Below are 20,644 nucleotides of genomic sequence, written 5' to 3' on the forward strand. Positions count from 1 at the left end.
AACAGCTTGGAGTGGCTTCAGAGTTTAGGAGCTAATTAAAAAAAAACACGTACAGTCACAGAGATTCCCAGGCCCTGAATGCTCCCAATGAAAAAAAGCCCGGAGAGTGTGCTGAGATTTCAGTGGACTGTGTATTACTATTCAGTGATCTCTAGTGATCTCTGACCTTCTGAGACTCAACATGAGGCCCACTTTGAATATCTGAAATGTTACGTTGCTATTTTGCCGCACGATGCTTCGGAGGGGGCTAACGTCAGTTTAAAGGCAGGCTGGGAAGTTTAAAACACGTGAACAGATAAATACGAATATTTCCCTTTACTCCCATTTGCCTATCCCTCCCTCCCTCGTCCAGAAGAAGGGGCACATCGAGTGACTGTAGGGAATTTTAGGGAATTTTAACTGAGTAATAAATAGGGTTGCCAACCTCCAGGTACTATCTGGAGATCTTCTGCTATTACAGCTGATCTCCAGCTGATATAAATCAGTTCCTTATGGCATTGAACTCCCTCCCCTCCCCAAACCCCGCCCTCCTCAGGCTCTGCCCCAAAAACCTCGCGCCGATGGCAAGGAGGGACCTGGCAACCCTAGTAATAAAATATATTTGTGCTTTTTTTTTGCGCCATGGCTTTTCCGCCTCGCATTTTTGCTGCAGCTTGTCTTTTTAACTGAATGGTGTCCCCCCCCCCCCCCGCTTCCTTATGCACGGAATCATTTGCAGGTCATTTCTTTCCTGGTTTTTCTTTCAGTTTCTTACATGTTTTGTAAGATGGTTTGAAAAAACACGGGAAACCCTTGAAGAAAAAATGGGAGACCAACAACAGAGGCCTTTTACGCATGGCTGTTTCCCTCGCAGCCACCCCTCCAATGACTTTGGATCTTTGCTTTGATTACGCATGCCGTTTCTGACCGTCAGAGGTCGCCTCGCTCTCCCCCTACAATTCCCCCGCATTTTCAAATTCGAGATAAAACAGGTCCCTGAAAACACGGGCAAAACGCAGGGATACACGGGGGAGAGGGAGGTAACCCCTGCCCGTCAGAAACCAGGGGAAGTCTCACAGCGGAAGTTGGTTGGACCCGCAGGCGGGAGACAACCACGCTTTACGACCACAAAGATTCGCAACGTTCGCGGGAGAATCGCAAGCCATGCGTTTTTGACCACACTCTACATCCTTTCCTTATTCTCCTGTTCTATTTCAGATCACAAACTATTTAAACTGGGTGGTGAGAAACCTGGCAGACCTGGAAGTACAAATGGGCGCGGTGAAAAAAGTGAACAGTTTCCTCAACATGGAGTCAGAGAACTATGAAGGCACCATGGGTAAGATGGCGGAATCCATTTTTAAGTGCACAGATAATTTCGAAATGTCCTGCTATTTCATCTCCCAGAAGGAGGTCATATTGACTAAAGCCTAGTGCAAACAAACAGCAGACATGGTCTCATGTTCCACAGTTTTTAAAATAAATCTCCCTATACTTAGAAAACTAGAAGTTGGGCAGCGGAGTTCATGCTTAGCCTGATATGCTCCTTTTGAGGGTGCCGAGAATTATTTTATTTTCTTATAAACAATCAGAGGACTTTCTCCTTTTGAAGCAAGATGGGCGGTCACAAAGGATGGCTTTCTTTATTGTGGCACCTTGTCTATGAATGGCCACTCATTATCCTCCACCTCAGGCCAAGCCTCTTAATTTTCCTCCACCTCGGGCCAAGCCTCTTAATTTTTGAGCGGCCAAAATTTTGCTCTTTTCTCAGACATTTGTATGGTTGATTGCTTGGGGCCTCATGCCATTCCCTTGTTCAGACTTTTACTGCTGGCCCTTTTAATTTACAGTGACTTCGTTTTTGTTGTCCTTATGCTTTTTATGCTGATTGACTGTTACTGCGTGATCAGCTATAATGTGGGCACAGCATGCCGGTGTTCACGTCTACCTCCTTTACCATCTTTCAGATGTTTCTCAAGTCCCCAAAGACTGGCCGCAAGAAGGGGAAATCAAGATTGACAACCTGTGTGTCCGTTACGAAAACAACCTCAAACCCGTTCTGAAGCATGTCAAGGCTTACATCAAACCTGGCCAGAAGGTTTCTCCTTTCATTTACTCCCTTTTATCAGGACAGCTATTACGACCATCATTCATTTATTTAGAACACTTGTAGGCCACTTTTTCATAAACACACCCAACATGGCTTACGCAGGTAAACCAACATATAGTTAGGCATGCAAAGGAGTTTACGGAGAACATGTTAACCGAGTGACTGTACCTTGTTTGAATTCCTTCAGTTACGTGCCAGATAAAGCAGCGTAGTGTAGTGGTTAAGAGCAGTGGTTTGGAGTGGTGGACTGTCGCGAGGAGCTTGGCGGATTAATTATAGAGTCCTTAGTATAGAATCCAGAAACAGCCAAGCTACAAAAAGCCAGTGACTGTTTATTTATAGTGCATAAAATCCAACTCACACACTCTCGACACTCCACCAACTATCTCCCGCACGTTGGTTACATTCCTCAGTACATTTATACATTTCAGGTGTACAGGAACCAATCAGCACACAGCTGACCCATTTGCTTAATCATTGCACCTTCTTGCATCAGTTCATGAACAACACCTGCTCTATCCAGCTCAATCCAGTTTCCCACAGTGCAATGTGTTCCTGACCTCACAGTTCCTGATATGCAATGACTTGCTATCTTGACATGGACTCTGATCTGGAGAACCAGATTTGTTTCCCCACTTTTCCACATGAAGCCTGCTGGGTGACCTTGGGCTAGTCACAGCTCTCTTAGAGCTCTCTCAGCCCCACCTACCACACAGGGTGTCTGTTGTGGGGATGGGAAGGGAAGGTGATTGTAAGCCAGTTTGATTCTCCCTTAAGTGGTAGCGAAAGTCGGCATATGAAAACCAACTCTTCTTCTCCTCCTGATCGGTTCACCTTGATGTTCCATGGTGAAGTTCACTGCATGCACAGTTCTGTGTCGAACAGCTTTGTCCTTGCACAATAAGTGCTTAGTTGTTGCGGGTTATGACTGCTTTCGTCGAGCATACAAAGCGGATCATTTCATTTGCCAGGCAATGGCCCTGCTCACTCAGGTCATTAAGGTGCCCTAAAAAGCATGGGATTGCTTGCCGTCCATCCTTTCTTTATGCCAGTGCAGTTGGAGGAGCAGGTGATGTGAAAGGCCTCCACCTGACTCCCTGGTGAGCCACTGCCAATCGGAGTAGATAGTGCTGAACTGGATAGACCAATGGTCTGACACATTATAAGGCAGCCCCACTGAATAGGGAGAGGCCATGGCTCAGGGGAAGAGCATTGGCTTTGAATGCAGAGTGTCCCAGCTTCAAGTCTTTGGCATCTTCTGTTGAAAGATCGCGTAGTAGGTGATGGGAAATACCTCTGTCGGGGACCCTGGAGAGTCATTGACAGTCATAGTACTGACATGGAAAGACCAATGGTCTGATCTTGTATAAGGAAGCTTCATGCGTTCATGTGAGGTGAAATATTCAGAGTTTTGAAATCTCCCCACTGGGTTTCCTCTCATAGGTGGGCATCTGTGGTCGCACCGGCAGTGGGAAATCCTCATTATCCTTGGCTTTCTTCAGGATGGTGGACATATTTGACGGTAAGGAATGGCAAATAGTTCTCGCTTTCTTAGGATAGCCCTTCATAGCTTGAGATCCACCAATACATGTAGTGGCCAATCAAGGGTTTGATAAACCTCTCCTTTTTTCCCCCCTACCTGCAAGTCTGATTTTAGAAGTGCTACCTGTTTTCACTTACTAGTTGGGATGCTACCCAATTTTGAACCTTCTAGTTTCATCTCGATATTCTCTGTTTCAGTTTTGCTTCTCCCTCGTGCCAATTGAGCCTGGGATTCTTACTTTCCCCCCATTGTCTTGAACCAACATTTCCCCATTAAATGTATCCTATTTTTAATGTTCTTTTTTGCATCTGTTATTTATAAATGGTATATTATGTATACATGGATTGAAAATGATTTAATTGACAAATAGAAATCATCAGCGATAACAAGGATTACAACAAAAAAAAGTTCCCAGTGACAACAGAGTAGTGGAAAGTGCCATTAAATTGGAACCAATTTATGGCAACCCTGTAGGGCAGGGGTGGGGCACCTTTTTTCCGCCAAGGGTCATTTGGATATTTATAACATCATTTGTGGGCCATACAAAATTATCAACTTAAAAATTAGCCGACCAAGCCCCAAGCAGGCAGCTGCCCCAGATGACATCCCCTTGGGCAAGCAGGCAGGTATCCAACCATTGATGCACTCACCCACCTGGTGACACAGGATAGTCTGTCGCACCAGTCGGGCGTCGCCATCCAGCCACATGCCGGAGTTGCTCCTGCTCCACATGGTCAGGGCCGGATTCTACAGCCGGCTCCTGCTACCTCCGCCTGCAGGGGTGAAACGAGGACACACTGGCTAAGAACTCCCCCCCACACGCCTTCTGGCCCTGCCCCCTTTAACCCTTCCATTGTCACCACATCCGCCCCCAGCTCTCTTGTAGTACAGAGGGAATACTTTTCTCCACAGCCCGGGTGGGAAAGGGTTAACACAGTTTCTTGGGCGGTCCTAGCAGTTCCATAGCTAACAACTCTTCTGCAAGGGGGGGGGAAGGTTCCTTTTCTCGGCAAAATAAACTCACAACAGCCTTAAATAGAGGCTATTCCTGTCTGCGGGAGGGGGTGGATCACCAGTCTTAGATCCTTCTGAGCTAGAGATCTGCCAGGACCCACAAAGGGCCAGACCAAGTGATTTCACGGGCCTTAAACAACCCCCGGCCTTGACGTTCCCCACCCCTGCTGTAGGGTTTTCAAGAGAGGTGGTTTGCCATTGCCTGCCTCTGCGTAGCAACCCCAGACTTTCTTGGTGATCTGCCATCCAAGTACTAACCAGGACTGTCCCAGCTTAGCTTCCAAAATCTGACACGATCAGGCCAGCCTGAGCCATCCAGGTCAGAACAATAGCAACATGTGTGCATGTAAAGTGCCGTCAAGTCGCAGCCGACTTATGGCCACCCCTTATGAGGTTTTCAGGGCAAGAGACCAACAGAGGTGATTTGCCAGTGCCTTCCTCTGCATAGCAACCCTGGTATTCCTTGGTGGTACCTCCCATCCAAATACTAACCAGGGCTGATCCTGCTTAGCTTCTGAGATCTGACGAGATGGGGCTATACCATGCTGCCTTCCCTTCCAATGGCAACAAAGGCCTTTTATGCACAGCTGTTTCCCTCTCGGTCACCCCCCGACAACTTGTTTTGATTATGCATGCCATTTCTGACTATCAGCGGTTACCTTGCTCTCCCCCTGTGTTTCCCCGCATTTTGCCCGCATTTTCAGGGACCTGTTTTATCACAAATTTGAAAACGCAGGCCAAATGCGGGGAAACGCAGGGGGAGAGCGAGGCGACCGCTGACAGTCGGAAATGGCATGCCTAATCAAAACAAAGACCCAAAGTCGTTGGAGGGGTGACCGTGAGGGAAACAGGCATGCATAAAAGGCCATAGGAAACTAAAAAAGAAGCGAGAAGCAAAGGTTCATCCAACCTTACTATTCTCAAATCCTTCCCTGCCATTTCCATGATATAAACACACCTATAGCTCAAGGATGGCTGAACATTTATTTGCTTCCAGTTTGTTCTTCCTGTGGCTCCAGGCTCACGCTTCCAGTCATCCCCAATGAAGAGGTGAGACGGGCAAGAAGCCAGATCCTATTGCTGGACTGAATCAGCCTCCAATAATGTCAGCTGCGGCTCTGCTTGTGCTTCAGCACCATCATTAATCATGCCCTGCAGAATCAAAATATTTCCTTTACAGGAAACAGAAAGCAGAAGGGAAGAGTAAACCGGGGGGGGGGGTTGTTCAATAATTCCCTTTTGCTATGAGTTGGATCGTCAAAGAGTTTTTTCCCCGTTTAGCTGAGCGAAAACCTGGATTTGGAGGCAACATGCGTCTTTGCTGCTGATCCTTGTTTTGTTTGGTTTTGCTTGTTCTAGAATTGTTCCGTGCAAGGGATGATGAGGTTCAAAACCAGAGGGATGGTATTGTAATAAAACAAAACAGAAGTCCAATGGCACCTTCAAGACTCATGCAATTTATTCCGGCATGCGCTTTCAGACTCACGAAAGAACATGCCGGAATAAATATTTAGGCTTTAAGGCACTACTGGACCCCTATTTTATTTTGCTACCACAGAAGAACACGTGGTATAGTGGTTAGAAGCGGTGAATTCTAATTTGGAGAACCGTGTTTGATTCCCCATTCCACCACATGAGCGGCGGACACTAATCTGGTGAACCGGGTTGGTTTCCCCACTCCTACACATGAAGCAAGCTGGGTGACCTTGGGCTAGTCACAGTTCTCTCTGATAGGGTTGCCAGGTCCCTCTTCACCACCGGCGGGAGGCTTTTTGGGTGGAGCTGGAGAAGGGTGGTGTTTGGGGAGGGGATGGACTTCAATTCCATAGAGTCCAATTGCCAAAGCTGCCATTTTCTCCAGGTGAACTGATCTCTATTGGCCAGAGATCAGTTGTAGTAGGGGGAGATCTCCAGCTGCTACCTGGAGGTTGGTAACCCTACTCTCCAAACTGTCTTAGCCCCACCTACCTCACAAGGTGTCTGTTGTGGGGAGAGGAAGGGAAGGACATTGTAAGCCGGTTTGATTCTCCTTGAAAGGGAGACAAAATCGGCGTATAAAAACCAACTCTTCTCTTCTAGCCGTATTGTAAAGCCTTTATATAAATCTGTGGCCTGGTCTAAGCTGTCATCGTTTTTTCCCTAGGGTTGCCAACTCCATAATGGGATAATCCTGGAGATTTGGGGAGTAGAGCCTGGGGAGGGCACGGTCTGGGAGGGGGAGATCTCAGCAGGGTATAATGCCACAGATTCCACCCTCCTGAGCAGCCATTTTCTCCAGGGGAACTGGTCTCTGCCATCTGGAGATCAGTTGTAATTCTGGGAGAACTCCAGGGCCCGCTTGGAGATTGGCAGCTCTAGCTACTCTCCACCTTGGGGTCTGTTTCTTATTGGAACACAGAAAGCCTGTTCCATTCTGTATCTCACCACCTATGCTCTTTGTCATTCCATGCAGGGAAGATTGTTATCGACGGGATCGACATTTCAAAGCTGCCCCTCCACATGTTGCGCTCCAGGCTGTCCATAATCCTCCAAGACCCCATATTGTTCAGCGGTTCCATTCGGTAAGGGCCGAACTCTCAATGTTTCATTGTCTAGCCCAGTAGCAGTAGCTCTCTCCATTCTGGGCCAAGACTTTGACGCTATGGCCAAGAGGCAATGAGAGAATGAACTGAACCTCAGGAGGCGGTGGGCTCTCCTTCTTTGGAGGTTTTTAAGCAGAGACTAGATGGCCATCTGTCGGCAATGCTGATTCTGTGAAATTAGGCAGATCATAAGAGGGAGGGCAGAAAGGGTTGCGTCAGTGTTTGGCTCTTGTGGCCCTTTCTTGCATGCCCATCATAATGCCAATTGCCACTTTAGGGTCAGGAAGCAATTTTCCTCCAGGCCAGTTTGGCCAGGGATTCTGGAGTTTTTTTGTCATCTTTTGGACATGTAGTAAAGGTCATTGGGGGTGTGGGGAGGAGGTAGTTGTGAATTTCCTGTGTTGTGCAGGGGGTTGACTACATGACCCTGGTGGTCCCTTCCAACTCTATGATTCTATGAAACACAATTCAAGGGCTAGTTGGTGATTAATTACTCCAGATAGTGTTGCCATCCCTAGAGGAGCCTTCCCTATCATGAGCCAGTGTGGTGTAGTGGTCAGAGCATCAGACTTGGGTCTGGGAAGATGCAGGTTCGAATCCCCACTATCTATCTATCCTCACTATAGCCCATCTATCATGAAGCTTGCTGGGTGACCTTGGGCCAGCCGCATATTCTCAGCTTAACCTACCTCACAGGGCTGTTATGAGGATACAATGGATAAGGGGAGAACAAACATGTAGGTTGGATTGGGCCCCATTGGGGAGAAAAGCGGGGTATAAATAAATAAAAATATCAGTGGCCACTAGTATAAACAGTCTTGGGGGTCTGATTGTCCTGATTGAAAAGCACAATTCCAGGGCAGAGGGAGGGATTTGAACCTATGTCTCCCAGATCCTAGTCCAACACTTCAACCACTATACCACGCTGGCCTTCCTCATACCACGTCTCCTAGGCTAAAGAGCTGTTGGGTGCAACATTCCTCCATAGAGTTTTGGAAGCAAACTGCTAGAGTGTCCCGCACAATGTCAGCCCGGAAGTAATGTTATCGCACTGCACACTCACACACACGCACAAATCGCTCCCCCTTCCTGTTTCTGCCCACCATCCAACAGATGGGTGGCGGGCAGCCTTGTTGATTGGCAGGCAATTGCCCGCCACGACCTGGCAGTTGGGAACCCTAAAAATGGGGGGAAAGAGAACAAATTGGAGTCTCTCGCTAGATGCCTAATACTTGGTGTACCCTTCAGCTGGAAATGCCCAATGAGAAAAACAGTGGCACCTATACAGTGGAGTTTGCCCTTTGCCCTTATTCTGAAGAATGATAGTAGAAACCTACAATAGAAAAGGATCAGAACTGTAATTTGGATAGATTGGTGGTCTCTGCCATTCATACTTCCTCATCTTCCAATGGGAAGGAGGAGCCCTAGAAGTCAGCTAGGGTGCATGCATACCCATAGCTCATTCCATGACCTCCCTTAGGACAGAATTTTTTTCCCATCTGGATGGGTGGTTCTAGCTAAAAGTAACTATACTGTGTAATACCGACGAGGTCTGCAGTAGTCAAAGATGTATATTCAATTACCATCCGCTGAGTATTTGTGAATGTCTTTCCCCTTAGCTTTAATCTGGATCCAGAGTGTAAATGTACAGACGATACCCTTTGGGAAGCCCTGGAGATTGCCCAGCTGAAGAACATGGTCAAGTCGTTGCCAGGAGGTCTAGGTGTGTCTATCTGATTTAGCTCCACCACCATGCTTAAATTAAAGAAACAGCATCCCAGCATGCAAAGGAATTAATTGGCTACTTGATGCTCCCAAAAAAGTTGAAAGCAGCTGCACTTGCCCGTGCAAAATCCAAAACACAATCCATCTCATCTCATTGGAAGCCTGAAGGCCGGTAAAATCTAAATTTCGCTCAAAAACCCCGGCGAGAAACATGGTTCTTTTTGAAGGCTGACAGTAGAAGAAAGCATTTAGTAGTCTTGATCTTAACAATGTTTGAGATCGTTTTAAAACTGGGTAGTTTAATTTGTGTAAGCAACCCTGTGGCACAGAGTGGAAAAGCTGCAGTACTGCAGTCAAAAGCTCTGCTCACAGCCTGAGTTTGATCCCGACGGAAGTCGGTTTCAGATAGCCGGCTCAAGATTGACTCAGCCTTCCATCCTTCCGAGGTCGGTAAAATGAGTACCCAGCTTGCTGGGGGTAAAGTGGAGACGACTGGGGAAGGCAACGGCAAACCACCCGTAAACATTGACTGCCTAGTAAACGTCGGGCTGTGACATCACCCCATGCTGGCACAGGGGACTACCTTTACATTTAAGCAATCTTTCCCGGTACTTGTTCTCACCCTGTTGACAAATCCTTCCATTTCTGGGCTGGAATGTAAGAAGTGTCCCTCACTGTTGTCCAGCGGCCTGCACAGATCAGGCCAGCATTTGGTATTCATGGCTCGTGATAATCAAACGAAGCCCGTTATTGGCAGTCACCCAATGCTATCATTCTTGGCTTTATCCTTCTCCAGATGCGGTGGTAACTGAAGGAGGAGAGAATTTTAGTGTCGGCCAGCGCCAGCTCTTCTGCCTGGCCAGAGCCTTTGTACGTAAGAGCAGCATCCTCATCATGGACGAAGCCACGGCATCTATTGATATGGCCACAGTAAGTGTCTTGCATCCTGGCCCCTCTGACTTTTGCTTAGGCAGCAAGGTTTTTACGTTAAAGAAATTCTTATGTTAAAATAAGTACTTACGTTAACATAGCTATACCGCCACTGCCCTGAAATGCCTCCTTAAAACTTATTTATTTATTTAAATGTTTAAGGTTCCCTTAGAAGTCCTAAACCTACTGTGTGAGGTCCATTGGCGTAGTGTAGTGGTTAAGAGCGGTGGTTTGGAAGGTGGAGTCTGATCTGGAGAACCAGGTTTGATTCCCCGCTCCTCCACATGAGTGGCGGAGGCTAATCTGGTGAACTGGATCTGTTTCCCCACTCCTCCACGTGAAGCCAGCTGGGTGACCCAGGGCTAGTCACACTCTCTCAGCCCCACATACCTCACAGGGTATCTGTTGTGGGGAGGGGGAGGGGAAGTGATTGTAACCTGGTTTGATTCTTCCTTAGGTTGGAGAGAAAGTCGGCATATAAAAACCAACTCTTCTTCTCCTCCTCCTCCTCCTTCTAATAGCTGAAGAAAACAGTGTAGTGTAAGCTGTCCAGTACGCTAACTGTTGCATCCCTTCTTTGCTAGGAAAATATTTTACAGAAGGTTGTGATGACTGCCTTTGCCGAGCGCACAGTGGTAATAATCGCTGTAAGTATGTGGTTCCCTTTCCATTCTCGCCCAGTCAATATTGAACTTGTTTTGTACCGGATAACAGGTCTGAAGGAAACAAAATCAGTCATACTTGCTCATGAGTCAGAATCCACACAAAGAAGACCCTTCTGTCTCAGAAGCTCTGTAGATCCTGGGTTTAGATTATGTGATTATGCTGAGACCATGCAAATTGTAGCATGTCCTGGCAAGTTGAGGTCCCTTGCAGATCACATGAACACACATGAAGCTGCCCCATACTGAATCAGACCCTTGGTCCATCAAAGTCAGTATTGTCCATTCAGACTGGCAGCGGCTCTCCAGGGTCTCAGGTAGAGGTCTTTCACCCACCTACTTGCCTAGTCCCTTTAACTGGAGATGCTGGGGATTGAACCGGGGACCTTCTGCATGCCAAACAGAGGCTCTACCACTGAGCCAATGCCCCTCCCAGGGAATGAATTCATAGATATCAACACATATGTAGGATTATCACATCGAAGATTCATACGGTTGTGTAATGTTTGAACCAGGCCGAAGTGGTTGGCGTCTCCTGAGAAATGAGATGCTGCTGGCATTTTATGGTTGTTACCATAAAAGCCCTGACTCTGGCTTCGGCCGGCGAGGGCAGGCTATAAATTGAAATAAATAAAAAAATAAATGGGTTGACGGGGTGAGGTGGGGAGAAAACCCATCTAAGGAAGGACTTATGGGGATGTGTAAATACCGGTTCATTGGATTCTAACACAGAACACTGTGCTTTCTTGCTGACTCTGTTCTTTCCGCTGACATTCTCCACCCAAAATGTATGTTTCTGTTTATATTCAGATCTCCCGTTCTTTGCTTGGTGTTCTCTTGGCCTTCTTTGCCTGCCCTTCTGACCTTGATTCCGTTCTTCTTTCATTCTTTCCCTTCCCACCTTTTCTGGTCTCCAGCACCGCGTCTCTCAAATCCTGGACGCCAACCTTGTCTTGGTCCTGTCGGACGGCGACCTTGTTGAGTGCGACAGCGCTTCCCAATTGCTCCTCAAAAAGGATGGCCTGTTCACCACTTTGGTGAAGACCAACAAGTAGATACTCTCGGCCCAGGACTCTGGCTTCTGGTACTGCTGCCTTTAGCTCTATCTGCGTCTTTTCTCCATTCAAGCATGGCCAACCTTGGCACTTTGTTTAGGCAACGTGACGTTCTGAGGAATGTTTAATAGCTCGGATACTGATTTTTTCTGAATTGAGATTGGAGACAAACATATGCTTTTGCCCAGCATTGGCTGGTGTGTCAGCTGCATCCGTTCCTGGGCAAGTCAGATCTAGCCACAGTGATCCATGCCTTAGTTACATCTAGACTGGACTGTTGCAATGTGCTCTACTTGGGGCTACCCTTGAAGAGTGTTCGGCAGCTGCAGCTAATGCAGAATGCTGGGGCTAGACTGCTTTTTGAGACAAGCTATTGGGAGTGTTTGACCCCGATATTACAGCAATTAAACTGGCTACCATCCACTCCCTAGCCCAATTCAAGGTGTTGATAGATGTGTATGTGTGTGTGTGTTAAATACCATCAAGTCGCTTCTGACTCATGACGACCCTATGAATCAATGTCCTCCAAATCGTTAACAGCCAGATTCAATCTATCTCTTCCTCTTTTTCTGCTGCCTTCACCTTTTCCTAGCTAGTCAGTCAGACAGACAGACAGATATCCAGTAGGGCTGATGCAATGGGACTCTTCTTATGCTTGAAACATGTGACGTCACTCCATACAGAGGCCTATTAATCATGGTGGTCCAGTTTGCATTATTCTCATTCCTCAGAGAAAAGTGGGGCTACAAAAATTGGGTCATCATATATACAGTGCAGGAGTCATGCACTGTTATAAGTAATATAAGGTACATGCCCTCTTTCACCATGCTAGCTGCATGAACTAGATTCTGATAATATAAATAGATCCTGCTGTCATTATATCTATTTTAATTGCAGCATCGGGTCCACACTATCCTGACTGCAGACTTGGTCATTGTGATGAAACGAGGGAACATTTTGGAATACGACACACCGGAGAATCTGCTGGCTCAGGAAGATGGCATCTTTGCATCTTTCGTTCGGGCTGACATGTGAAGAAGCCACTTCATTGCATGTCATTGGCTTTTTAATGACTATTTTTTAAAAACAAAAGGGGGAATAAAAATCTTTTTCTATTTAATATAGCAGCACGGCAAACTTTGCCAAGGATTTTGCATTTGTACGTTTTATAAAATAGAAACCCATGATGTATGCTTCAAAGCAATAAATTCTTCTTTGCATAATGTCAGTGAATCCTCCTGTTCTTTTCCCTTTGATCTCCTGAACCGATGAAGAATGGCATTTTCTATAAGTGTTAAAAGCTGAAATTTCTCCTTATGATGAGCAAAAACATTTACTGCATTTGGTGGTAGACATGATAGATAAGAGTTGCTTGTAAATGGAGAAAGAGTATGACTTTTTTCTGTGTATCTGGGAGAGAAAAAGGGAGAGGGATTCTTATCAGATACAATTCAGCCCAACCTAATTGCTACCAAATAAATGGACTAAGTCAGGCAGCCTGATCTAATGAAAGTTTATGTAGAAATAAATCTCACTATAGTCAGTGGAGCTGACTCCCAAGAAATTATGTGAAGGAATTTAGCCTTCACCTAGACTCACAAATCCTACTGCTTTCAATGGCATTTTGATTGCCAGTGGAATCTGATCGACTATGCCTGGTATCTTTTGCATTTGGCAACATTGTGAAGGTGGAAAACAGCCTTTTATCAAGTATATTTCTGAACTGAGGAACCAGATGTATAGCATAGAACAACAACAGTTAAAAGAGAGGCACTTGGACACATGAAGCTTCCTTCGACCAAACCAAGCAACTGGTCTATCAAAGCCAAGCAACTGGTCTATCAAAGTCAGTATTGTCTACTCTGACTAGCAACCAAAATGATTAGGGGACTAGAGCAACTGTCCTATGGGGAGCGGTTAAGACACTTAGGGCTGTTTAGCTTGGAAAGAAGGCGGCTAAGGGGTGACATGACAGAGGTCTATAAAATTATGCATGGTTTGGAGAGAGTGGACAGGGAGACGTTTTTCTCCCTCTCCCATAATACTAGAACGCGAGGTCATCTGTTGAAGCTGGAGAGTGACAGATTCAAAACAGATAAAAGGAAGTATTTTTTCACACAACGCATAGTTAAATTGTGGAACTCCCTGCCCCAGGATGTGGTGATGGCTGCCAACTTAGGCTTTAAGAGGGGAGTGGACACGTTCATGGAGGAGAGGGGTATTCATGGCTGTTAGTTAAAATGGATACTAGTCATGCTGCATACCTATTCTCTCTAGTATCAGAGGAGCATGCCTATTATTTTGGGAGCGGTGGAACACAGGCAGGATGGTGCTGCTGCAGTCGTCTTGTTGTGGCTTCCTAGAGGCACCTGGTTGGCCACTGTGTGAACAGACTGCTGGACTTGACGGGCCTTGGTCTGATCCAGCAGAGCCTTTCTTATGTTCTTATGTTCTTAAGTCATCAGGATGTCTGTTGTAGGGAGAGGAAGAGAAGGTGATTGTAAGCTGGTATGATTCTTCCTTAAGTGGTAGAGAAAGTGGCAAATAAAAACCAACTCTTCTACTTTTTTGTCTTCATGAGCCATGGTTGGTACTAGGGCACGGTACAGTTATGTTTTGACCAAGGCCTACAAGGGGAAGAGGAACTCATTAGAATGGCAGAGAGAGGAGTTCTGGAGGGTGCCAATTTCAAGGTGTTGGATGATTAGGGTTGCCAACTCTGGGTTCAGAAATACCTGGAGATTTGAGAGTGGAGCCTGGGAGGGCGGGGTTTAGGGTGGGGAGGGAACTCAGTAGGGTATAATGCCATGCAGTCCACCTTCCAAAGCAGCCATTTTCACCAGAAGAAGTGGAATACGTGTTTAAAATGAATGAATAAATAAAATGAATAAATAGATAAGTGATCTATGTCGTCTGGAGATCAACTGTAATTCCAGGAGATCTCCAGCCCCCACCTGGAGGTTGGCAACCCTATAGGTCATGAGGGGCCACAGAATGGGAGGCATGGTGCCAACAGAGTGTGTGAGTGTGCATATGCACACATTCAGGGTGCATTAGTCACCAGGGGCTAAGGAGATAATCTTGTACCTGGGCTTGTACTGAATTTAGCCCATGCTCAGGCATGAACTTAAAGCTAGGTCTTGAGTCCTTTTTGTCCACCAAGCCTCATAAACACACCACAAAGACAGCACCACAAGCAAGGAAGAGTGCAAACCCAGCAGGCGCAACAAACAAATCTATCAACTCCAATATGTAAAGTTCCCCATGTGTTTTGAACCCTTCTTCAGGGGACAACACACACAACAGCTTGTAAGTGGAATAGCTTTAATGGCTCATTCCAAAAGGAATTGGCTAAACCTTTAACTCTTGCAGTAAAGAAAAACAGATTCATGTTCCAGGGTTAGTACATTTGTTTTGCGTCTTCTGGATTTCCATTTCTTCCCCCATACAAAGTCCCAGTCTGACCTGGTAGGGATTTTCCCCAAGGGGCTTCTGATGTAGCTCTATCCCTCAAGTTCATCCTCACAATAATCCAGGGAGGTAGGTGAAGACCAAGGTCATGCAGTGAGCTTCCATGGCAGATTTGGGATTCGAACCTGGGTTTCTTAGATCTTAGTCCAATGCTCTAACCACTGTACCACATGGTCATACACTGCCATAGGACAGACATGAGTTACAAGTCGGCAAGGAGGAAAGGTACTTTCACACAGTCACACACTAGGGTTGCCAACCTCCAGGTACTAGCTGGAGATCTCCTGCTATTACAACTGATCTCCAGCTGATAGAGGTCAGTTCCCCTGGAGAAAATGGCCACTTTGGCAATTGGGCTCTATGGCACTGAAGTCCCTCTCCTCTCCAAACACCACCCTCCTCAGGCTCTGCCCCAAAAACCTCCCGCCGGTGGCGAAGAGGGACCTGGTAAACCTATCACACACATACACACACAATAGATCCGGAATCTGTTCTAATCCTTCTCAAACATGTACTCTTGTAGGGAAAAGCAGAGTTGCGCAGTGGTTAGATTAGATGAACCATGGAGACTAGGATTTGGTCCCGTTGGTGATTTTAAGTCACTCTCTTTCTAAATTTAAGAGAACTAGGAAATTGTAAGAACTAAGGGGGGAAATTTGCCACAGTGGTGTCCCACTACTGAGATGAGCGAGGCCACAGTCTCGAAGCACTGTTTTGGAAACAAACAGGACGAGACTCAGATCACACCGAGAGACAGACAAGGTGGGGCAAAGTCAGTGGAGACGTGACCTATTTTGTTTGAGCTGTGGTGAGATACAGTCATCCCTACAGGGGACTTAAACAGGATTGCATATACAGTGGTTGTGGGAGCAAGCCATCTTTTCGAAAAGAACACACCCTCCGCTTCTTTTTTTCGGCACGCCCGACGAGACGTACGAAATCCAACTAGAGCCCAAATCTCGACTCGCCGGGGTCTCTGCCATGCAAATTTCCATAACGGGACAGTCTGAACTCAAATTCTCCAGGTCAAATTAGGACATGTACGGCAAAGCCGTGGAGCAGAGATCTACAGTAAAGATTGTATCGGTCAAGATAAACATTTCAGAAACATTCTTCTACAGTTCTCTGACCCTGGTTTAGACGCTGATAAAGCCTGGTACATACAGAAGTCGAATACAGGGACTAGCCATTCTTTCATACTAGAAGATATTACTTGAACTCCTAAGGAATGTTTTTGAAGGAGGTCTTCTCATGGCAACAGAAAAGAAAAAGATTAATTATTGCTGTGGTTTCCCCTTTCAATTTACAATTCTTGCTTAAGGATGAACGTAGCATTGTCATGTATCTATATATGGTTGCCAACCTCCAGGTGATACTGGAAAAAAGAGGCACTTGGTGTAACCTCCAGGTGATGGCTGGAGATCTCCTGCTATTACAACTGATCTCCAGCTGGTGGAGATCAGTTCACCTGGAGAAAATGGCCACTTTGGCAATTGGACTCTTCAGCATTGAAGTCCCTCCCCTCCCCAAACCCTGACCTCCTCCACCCCCAAAAATCTCCAGGTATTTCCCAACCTGGAGCTGGCAGCCCTATCTATATACTAATCGCAAAGTCGGCCAAATCTGAGGATGCTTAAATCTGGTGTTTGTAGCTGCGAATGGGCAAGACAGATCTTTACAAACTTGGGTTTGTAGGGAAAATCTGCAGGGTCCTTTCCAGGTAGGGTTGCCAGGTCCCTCTTCACCATCGGTGGGAGGTTTTTGGGGTGGAGCCTGAGGAGCACGGGGGTTGGGGTCGCTAAACAGAGGTAGGTAATGGCAAACTACCTCTGTTAGTCCCTTGCCTTGAAAACCCTATGGGGTCACCGTGAGCCATCATCAACTGGACGACACTTTCCACACGTACAGCTAGTGACTCACGTTACAAACCACTACTCTAACAGAACAGCTATTTTGGGTTTGTAGGCTGCGGCATAAGAGAGTGATGTGTGGTGTAGTGGTTAAGAGAAGTGTAGTGATTAAGAGCGGTGGTTTGGAGTGGTGGCCTCTGATCTGGAGAACCAGGTTTGATTCCCCACTCCTCCACATGAGCGGCGGAGGCTAATCTAGTGAACTGGATTTGTTTCCTCACTCCTACGCATGAGGCCAACTGGGTGACCTTGGGCTAGTCACTCTCTCAGCCTCACCTTCCTCACAGGGTGTCTGCTGTGGGGAGGGGAAGGGAAGGTGCTTGTAAGTCGGTTTGATTCTTCCTTAAGTGGTAGAGGATGTCGGCATATAAAAACCAACTCTTCTTCTTCTTCTTCTGAACATAAGAAAGGCCCATCAAGTCCAGCAGTCTGTTCACACAGTGGCCAACCAGGTGCCTCTAGGAAGCCACAAACAAGACAACTGCAGCAGCACCATTCTGCCTGTGCTCCACCGCACCCAAAATAATAGGCATGCTCCTCTGATACTAAAGCCCTCCAAGCTGGCAGCCATCACCACATCCTGGGGCAGGGAGTTCCACAATTTAACTATGCGTTGTGTGAAAAAATACTTCCTTTTATCTGTTTTGAATCTCTCGCCCTCCAGCTTTAGCAGATGACCCCGTGTTCTAGTATTATGGGAGAGGGAGAAAAACTTCTCCCTGTCCCCTCTCTCCAAACCATGCATAATTTTATAGACCTCTATCATGTCTCCCCTCAGCCGCCTTCTTCCCAAGCTAAACAGCCCTAAGCGTCCTAACCACTCCCCATAGGACAGTTGCTCTAGTCCCCTAATCATTTTGGTTGCTTTTTTCTGCACCTAGCTCTGTAATATCCTTTTTTAGGTGTGGTGACCAGAACTGTACACAGTATTCCAAGTGTGGTCTCACCATAGATTTGTACAAGGGCAGTATGATATCAGCAGTTTTATTCTCTATTACTCTTCTAATTATGGCCAGCATGGAATTTGCCTTTTTTACAGCAGTCGCACACTGGGTTGACATCTTCATTGAGCTATCCACTACCACACCAAGATCCCTTTCTTGGTCTGTCGCTGCCAGCACAGATCCTATCAGTGTATATGTGAAGTGGATTCTCCTTCTCCTTCTCCTTCTCCTTCTCCTCCTTCTCCTCCTCATAATGCAGCAGCACTATGATTCCTTCATGCTAGAAACCATGATACTTGACTGGATGGGGGCTGGGGAAGCAATCAGATTTCCAGGAATGTAAGTTTCCATTAAGCGTAAGTTGCCAGAACTATATATTTCATCTGCTGAAACCAGTGGGAAGACATCAAAAAACTCTTTGCTATGCACTGATTAGTTTTGTTTGGAAATGCTGTTTGGAGCACATGATTTCTGCAGTTTCCACAACATATTTCTCCGAGTGCTCTCAGCAGAGAGTCACTGGATAGGTGAAGCTATCTTTTATCAGGCCAAAGGCTTCTATAAATGTTTTGCCAGCTTTGAGACCATAACAGGTTGTACTTTAGATGAAAGCGATAGATGCTGTTGTTTACCTTGTAGTCTTGGCAACCGCAACGGGATAAAAATAAGCTGATTGGGCTCAACTCATATTTTACTACATCCAGCTGAAAGCAACCAAACAGGGCTTAGTTGTGAAGAAGGGCTGTTAGCCAGGATACCTAAGTGGAGACTCCATGTTCAAGAGCAGTGAATACCCAAAGTAGAAAATACACTGCCACCATCACATCCTGTGCTGAGCTTCCTGGAAGCAGCCTCTGGTTGGCCACTATTAATGCAAGAATGCTGGGTTGGCACTGGACAAAGACGGGACTTTGGTTCAGTTCAGCAAGGCCAATATTAACAGTTGTTATTCTTGTATATTCCCACACAAGCATACCTCGGAGATATTGCAGGTTCGGTTCAAATATCGCAATAAAGCGAGTGCAGGGTTGCTACGCAGAGGCAGGTAATAGCAAACCACCTCTCTTCGTCTCTTGCCTTGAAAACCCCAGGAAAATAAATGTGCATGAATACACAAATATTTTGTATCCTGAATTAGGGTTGCCGACTTCCAAGTGGAGCCTGGAGATCTCCAGAAATTACTAAGGTCGTGCACACACACACACACGCACAAATCAGTAAATTTTGGGTTTGGATTTATTGGGCCCGGATTTTTTTGTAAACCTGGAAAAACCCAAATACCCATACCAGTAATGAGGTATTGGCTTTATTTCCAGATTTACCAAAAAAAATTCAGGTCCATTATAGACTATGGGGATTTTTTTGAAGCTCCTGTGGGGGCATTTTTGGAGGTACAGTCACTAAATTTTCAGTGTAGCTTCAAGGGACTCTCTTTAGACAAACATCAAAGTTTGGTGAAGTTGGGGGGGGTCCAATTTTATGGGCCCGCAAAGGGGACGCCCGCATCTTCCAGGCATTTACAAGCCAAGCCGTCAATTGATTTTCAGGTTCAGAAGTTGAGCATTGCCGAGGACTGGTGGAAAGAGCCGATTGACAGGCTGGCGCCCCAAAGTCTGGGGGCTCCCTTCGTATCTGGAGTGCATAGCATGATTGACATGTAAATTGGCTTCCAAACTGAGCAAAACAACTTAAATGCAAGAGAAATAAGGCACGGAAAACATTTATTTTGGTGGCAAATGACATCCTGTGAGCAGTCCTTTACTATAGTCATCAAAAATCTGATTTCAAGAGATGGTCACTGTGCGGTGAAATGAAGCCACTATTTGGGGCGACCTTCAGTTTGAGAGCAGGTTTTCATGGGGGGGGGGGCTTGATATCAGAGCCAGCCAAGGAAGTCATTTGAAGTCATGTAAAGTCATGACCGAGGAAGTCATGTGAAGTCATGACTGAGGCAGCTCTTGTTAAGGAGGCTGCTCATCCACGTAAGTGAGGAGTCTTCTTCAGAAACCCAATAATCAACTGTAGAAGCAGGTGTTTTTTAGTTGGAGGGTATATCCCTCCAGACGGGACTGGGTGAGCCCCGTTTTTTAAAATTATTCTTCTGCTCTGCAGACTAGTCTTCCATTGAGTGATGTACCTGGAAGGTTGGTCAGACCAAGTTGGCTCCGATTACACAACCACTATCTCAAAAGGCGAATCAGAAAAGCCAAATATCTATTCGGCTTTTTCTGGAATAGCTTATTCGGCTTTGGGCAAATTCCCATGTTTTGATATTCGGCCAAAACGAAACCCGAATATTGCCTAAACTACAGAGATAAGTTTCCCTGGGGAAAAATGGCTACTTTAGAGGACAGACTATATTGCATTATACCCTGCTGAGCTCACTTCCTTCCCCATACTGTGCCCTCCCTGGCTCAACCCCCAAAATCTCCAGGTATTTCCCAAACCAGAGCTGGCAACCCTACTGACATAGCAAAGGATCGAAGGCATTTCAAATCAGGTATTACACCCTTTGAGGGAAGCCATAGAGTTTGGTTGGCCCTAGACAGGAAGAAGTGTCTTCCATGAGGGGTCAAAGGTCATGGCTTTCAGCCCTCCATGCCTGAACCAGCCAACACGCCAGGAGGATTCTAAAGGCCAAAGTCCCTTTACTGTGAAGCATCAGTGAATTTCTTTTCAGTTCACAGAGGGTAAAAGAGAATTTCTCCCTCTCTCTCTT

The 20,644-nt window shown here is 46.3% G+C and overlaps 1 protein-coding gene across 1 annotated transcript in view; it reads left to right on the top strand.

The window, feature by feature from the left end:
- ABCC9 (ATP binding cassette subfamily C member 9) overlaps positions 1-12,635 on the top strand; it is an 80,964-nt gene extending 68,329 nt beyond the window's left edge. The window contains exons 31-39 of the mRNA XM_056845947.1: positions 1,198-1,318; positions 1,947-2,077; positions 3,533-3,611; positions 7,099-7,207; positions 8,848-8,951; positions 9,750-9,883; positions 10,468-10,530; positions 11,463-11,629; positions 12,498-12,635. Coding sequence (XP_056701925.1) covers positions 1,198-1,318; positions 1,947-2,077; positions 3,533-3,611; positions 7,099-7,207; positions 8,848-8,951; positions 9,750-9,883; positions 10,468-10,530; positions 11,463-11,600 — 879 coding nt within the window. The 3' untranslated portion in view covers positions 11,601-11,629; positions 12,498-12,635. The remainder of the gene's footprint in view (positions 1-1,197; positions 1,319-1,946; positions 2,078-3,532; positions 3,612-7,098; positions 7,208-8,847; positions 8,952-9,749; positions 9,884-10,467; positions 10,531-11,462; positions 11,630-12,497) is intronic.
- The last annotated feature ends 8,009 nt before the right edge of the window (positions 12,636-20,644 follow it).

This window comes from Euleptes europaea, chromosome 3 (genome assembly GCF_029931775.1).
Source record: "Euleptes europaea isolate rEulEur1 chromosome 3, rEulEur1.hap1, whole genome shotgun sequence".
NCBI lineage: Eukaryota > Metazoa > Chordata > Lepidosauria > Squamata > Sphaerodactylidae > Euleptes > Euleptes europaea.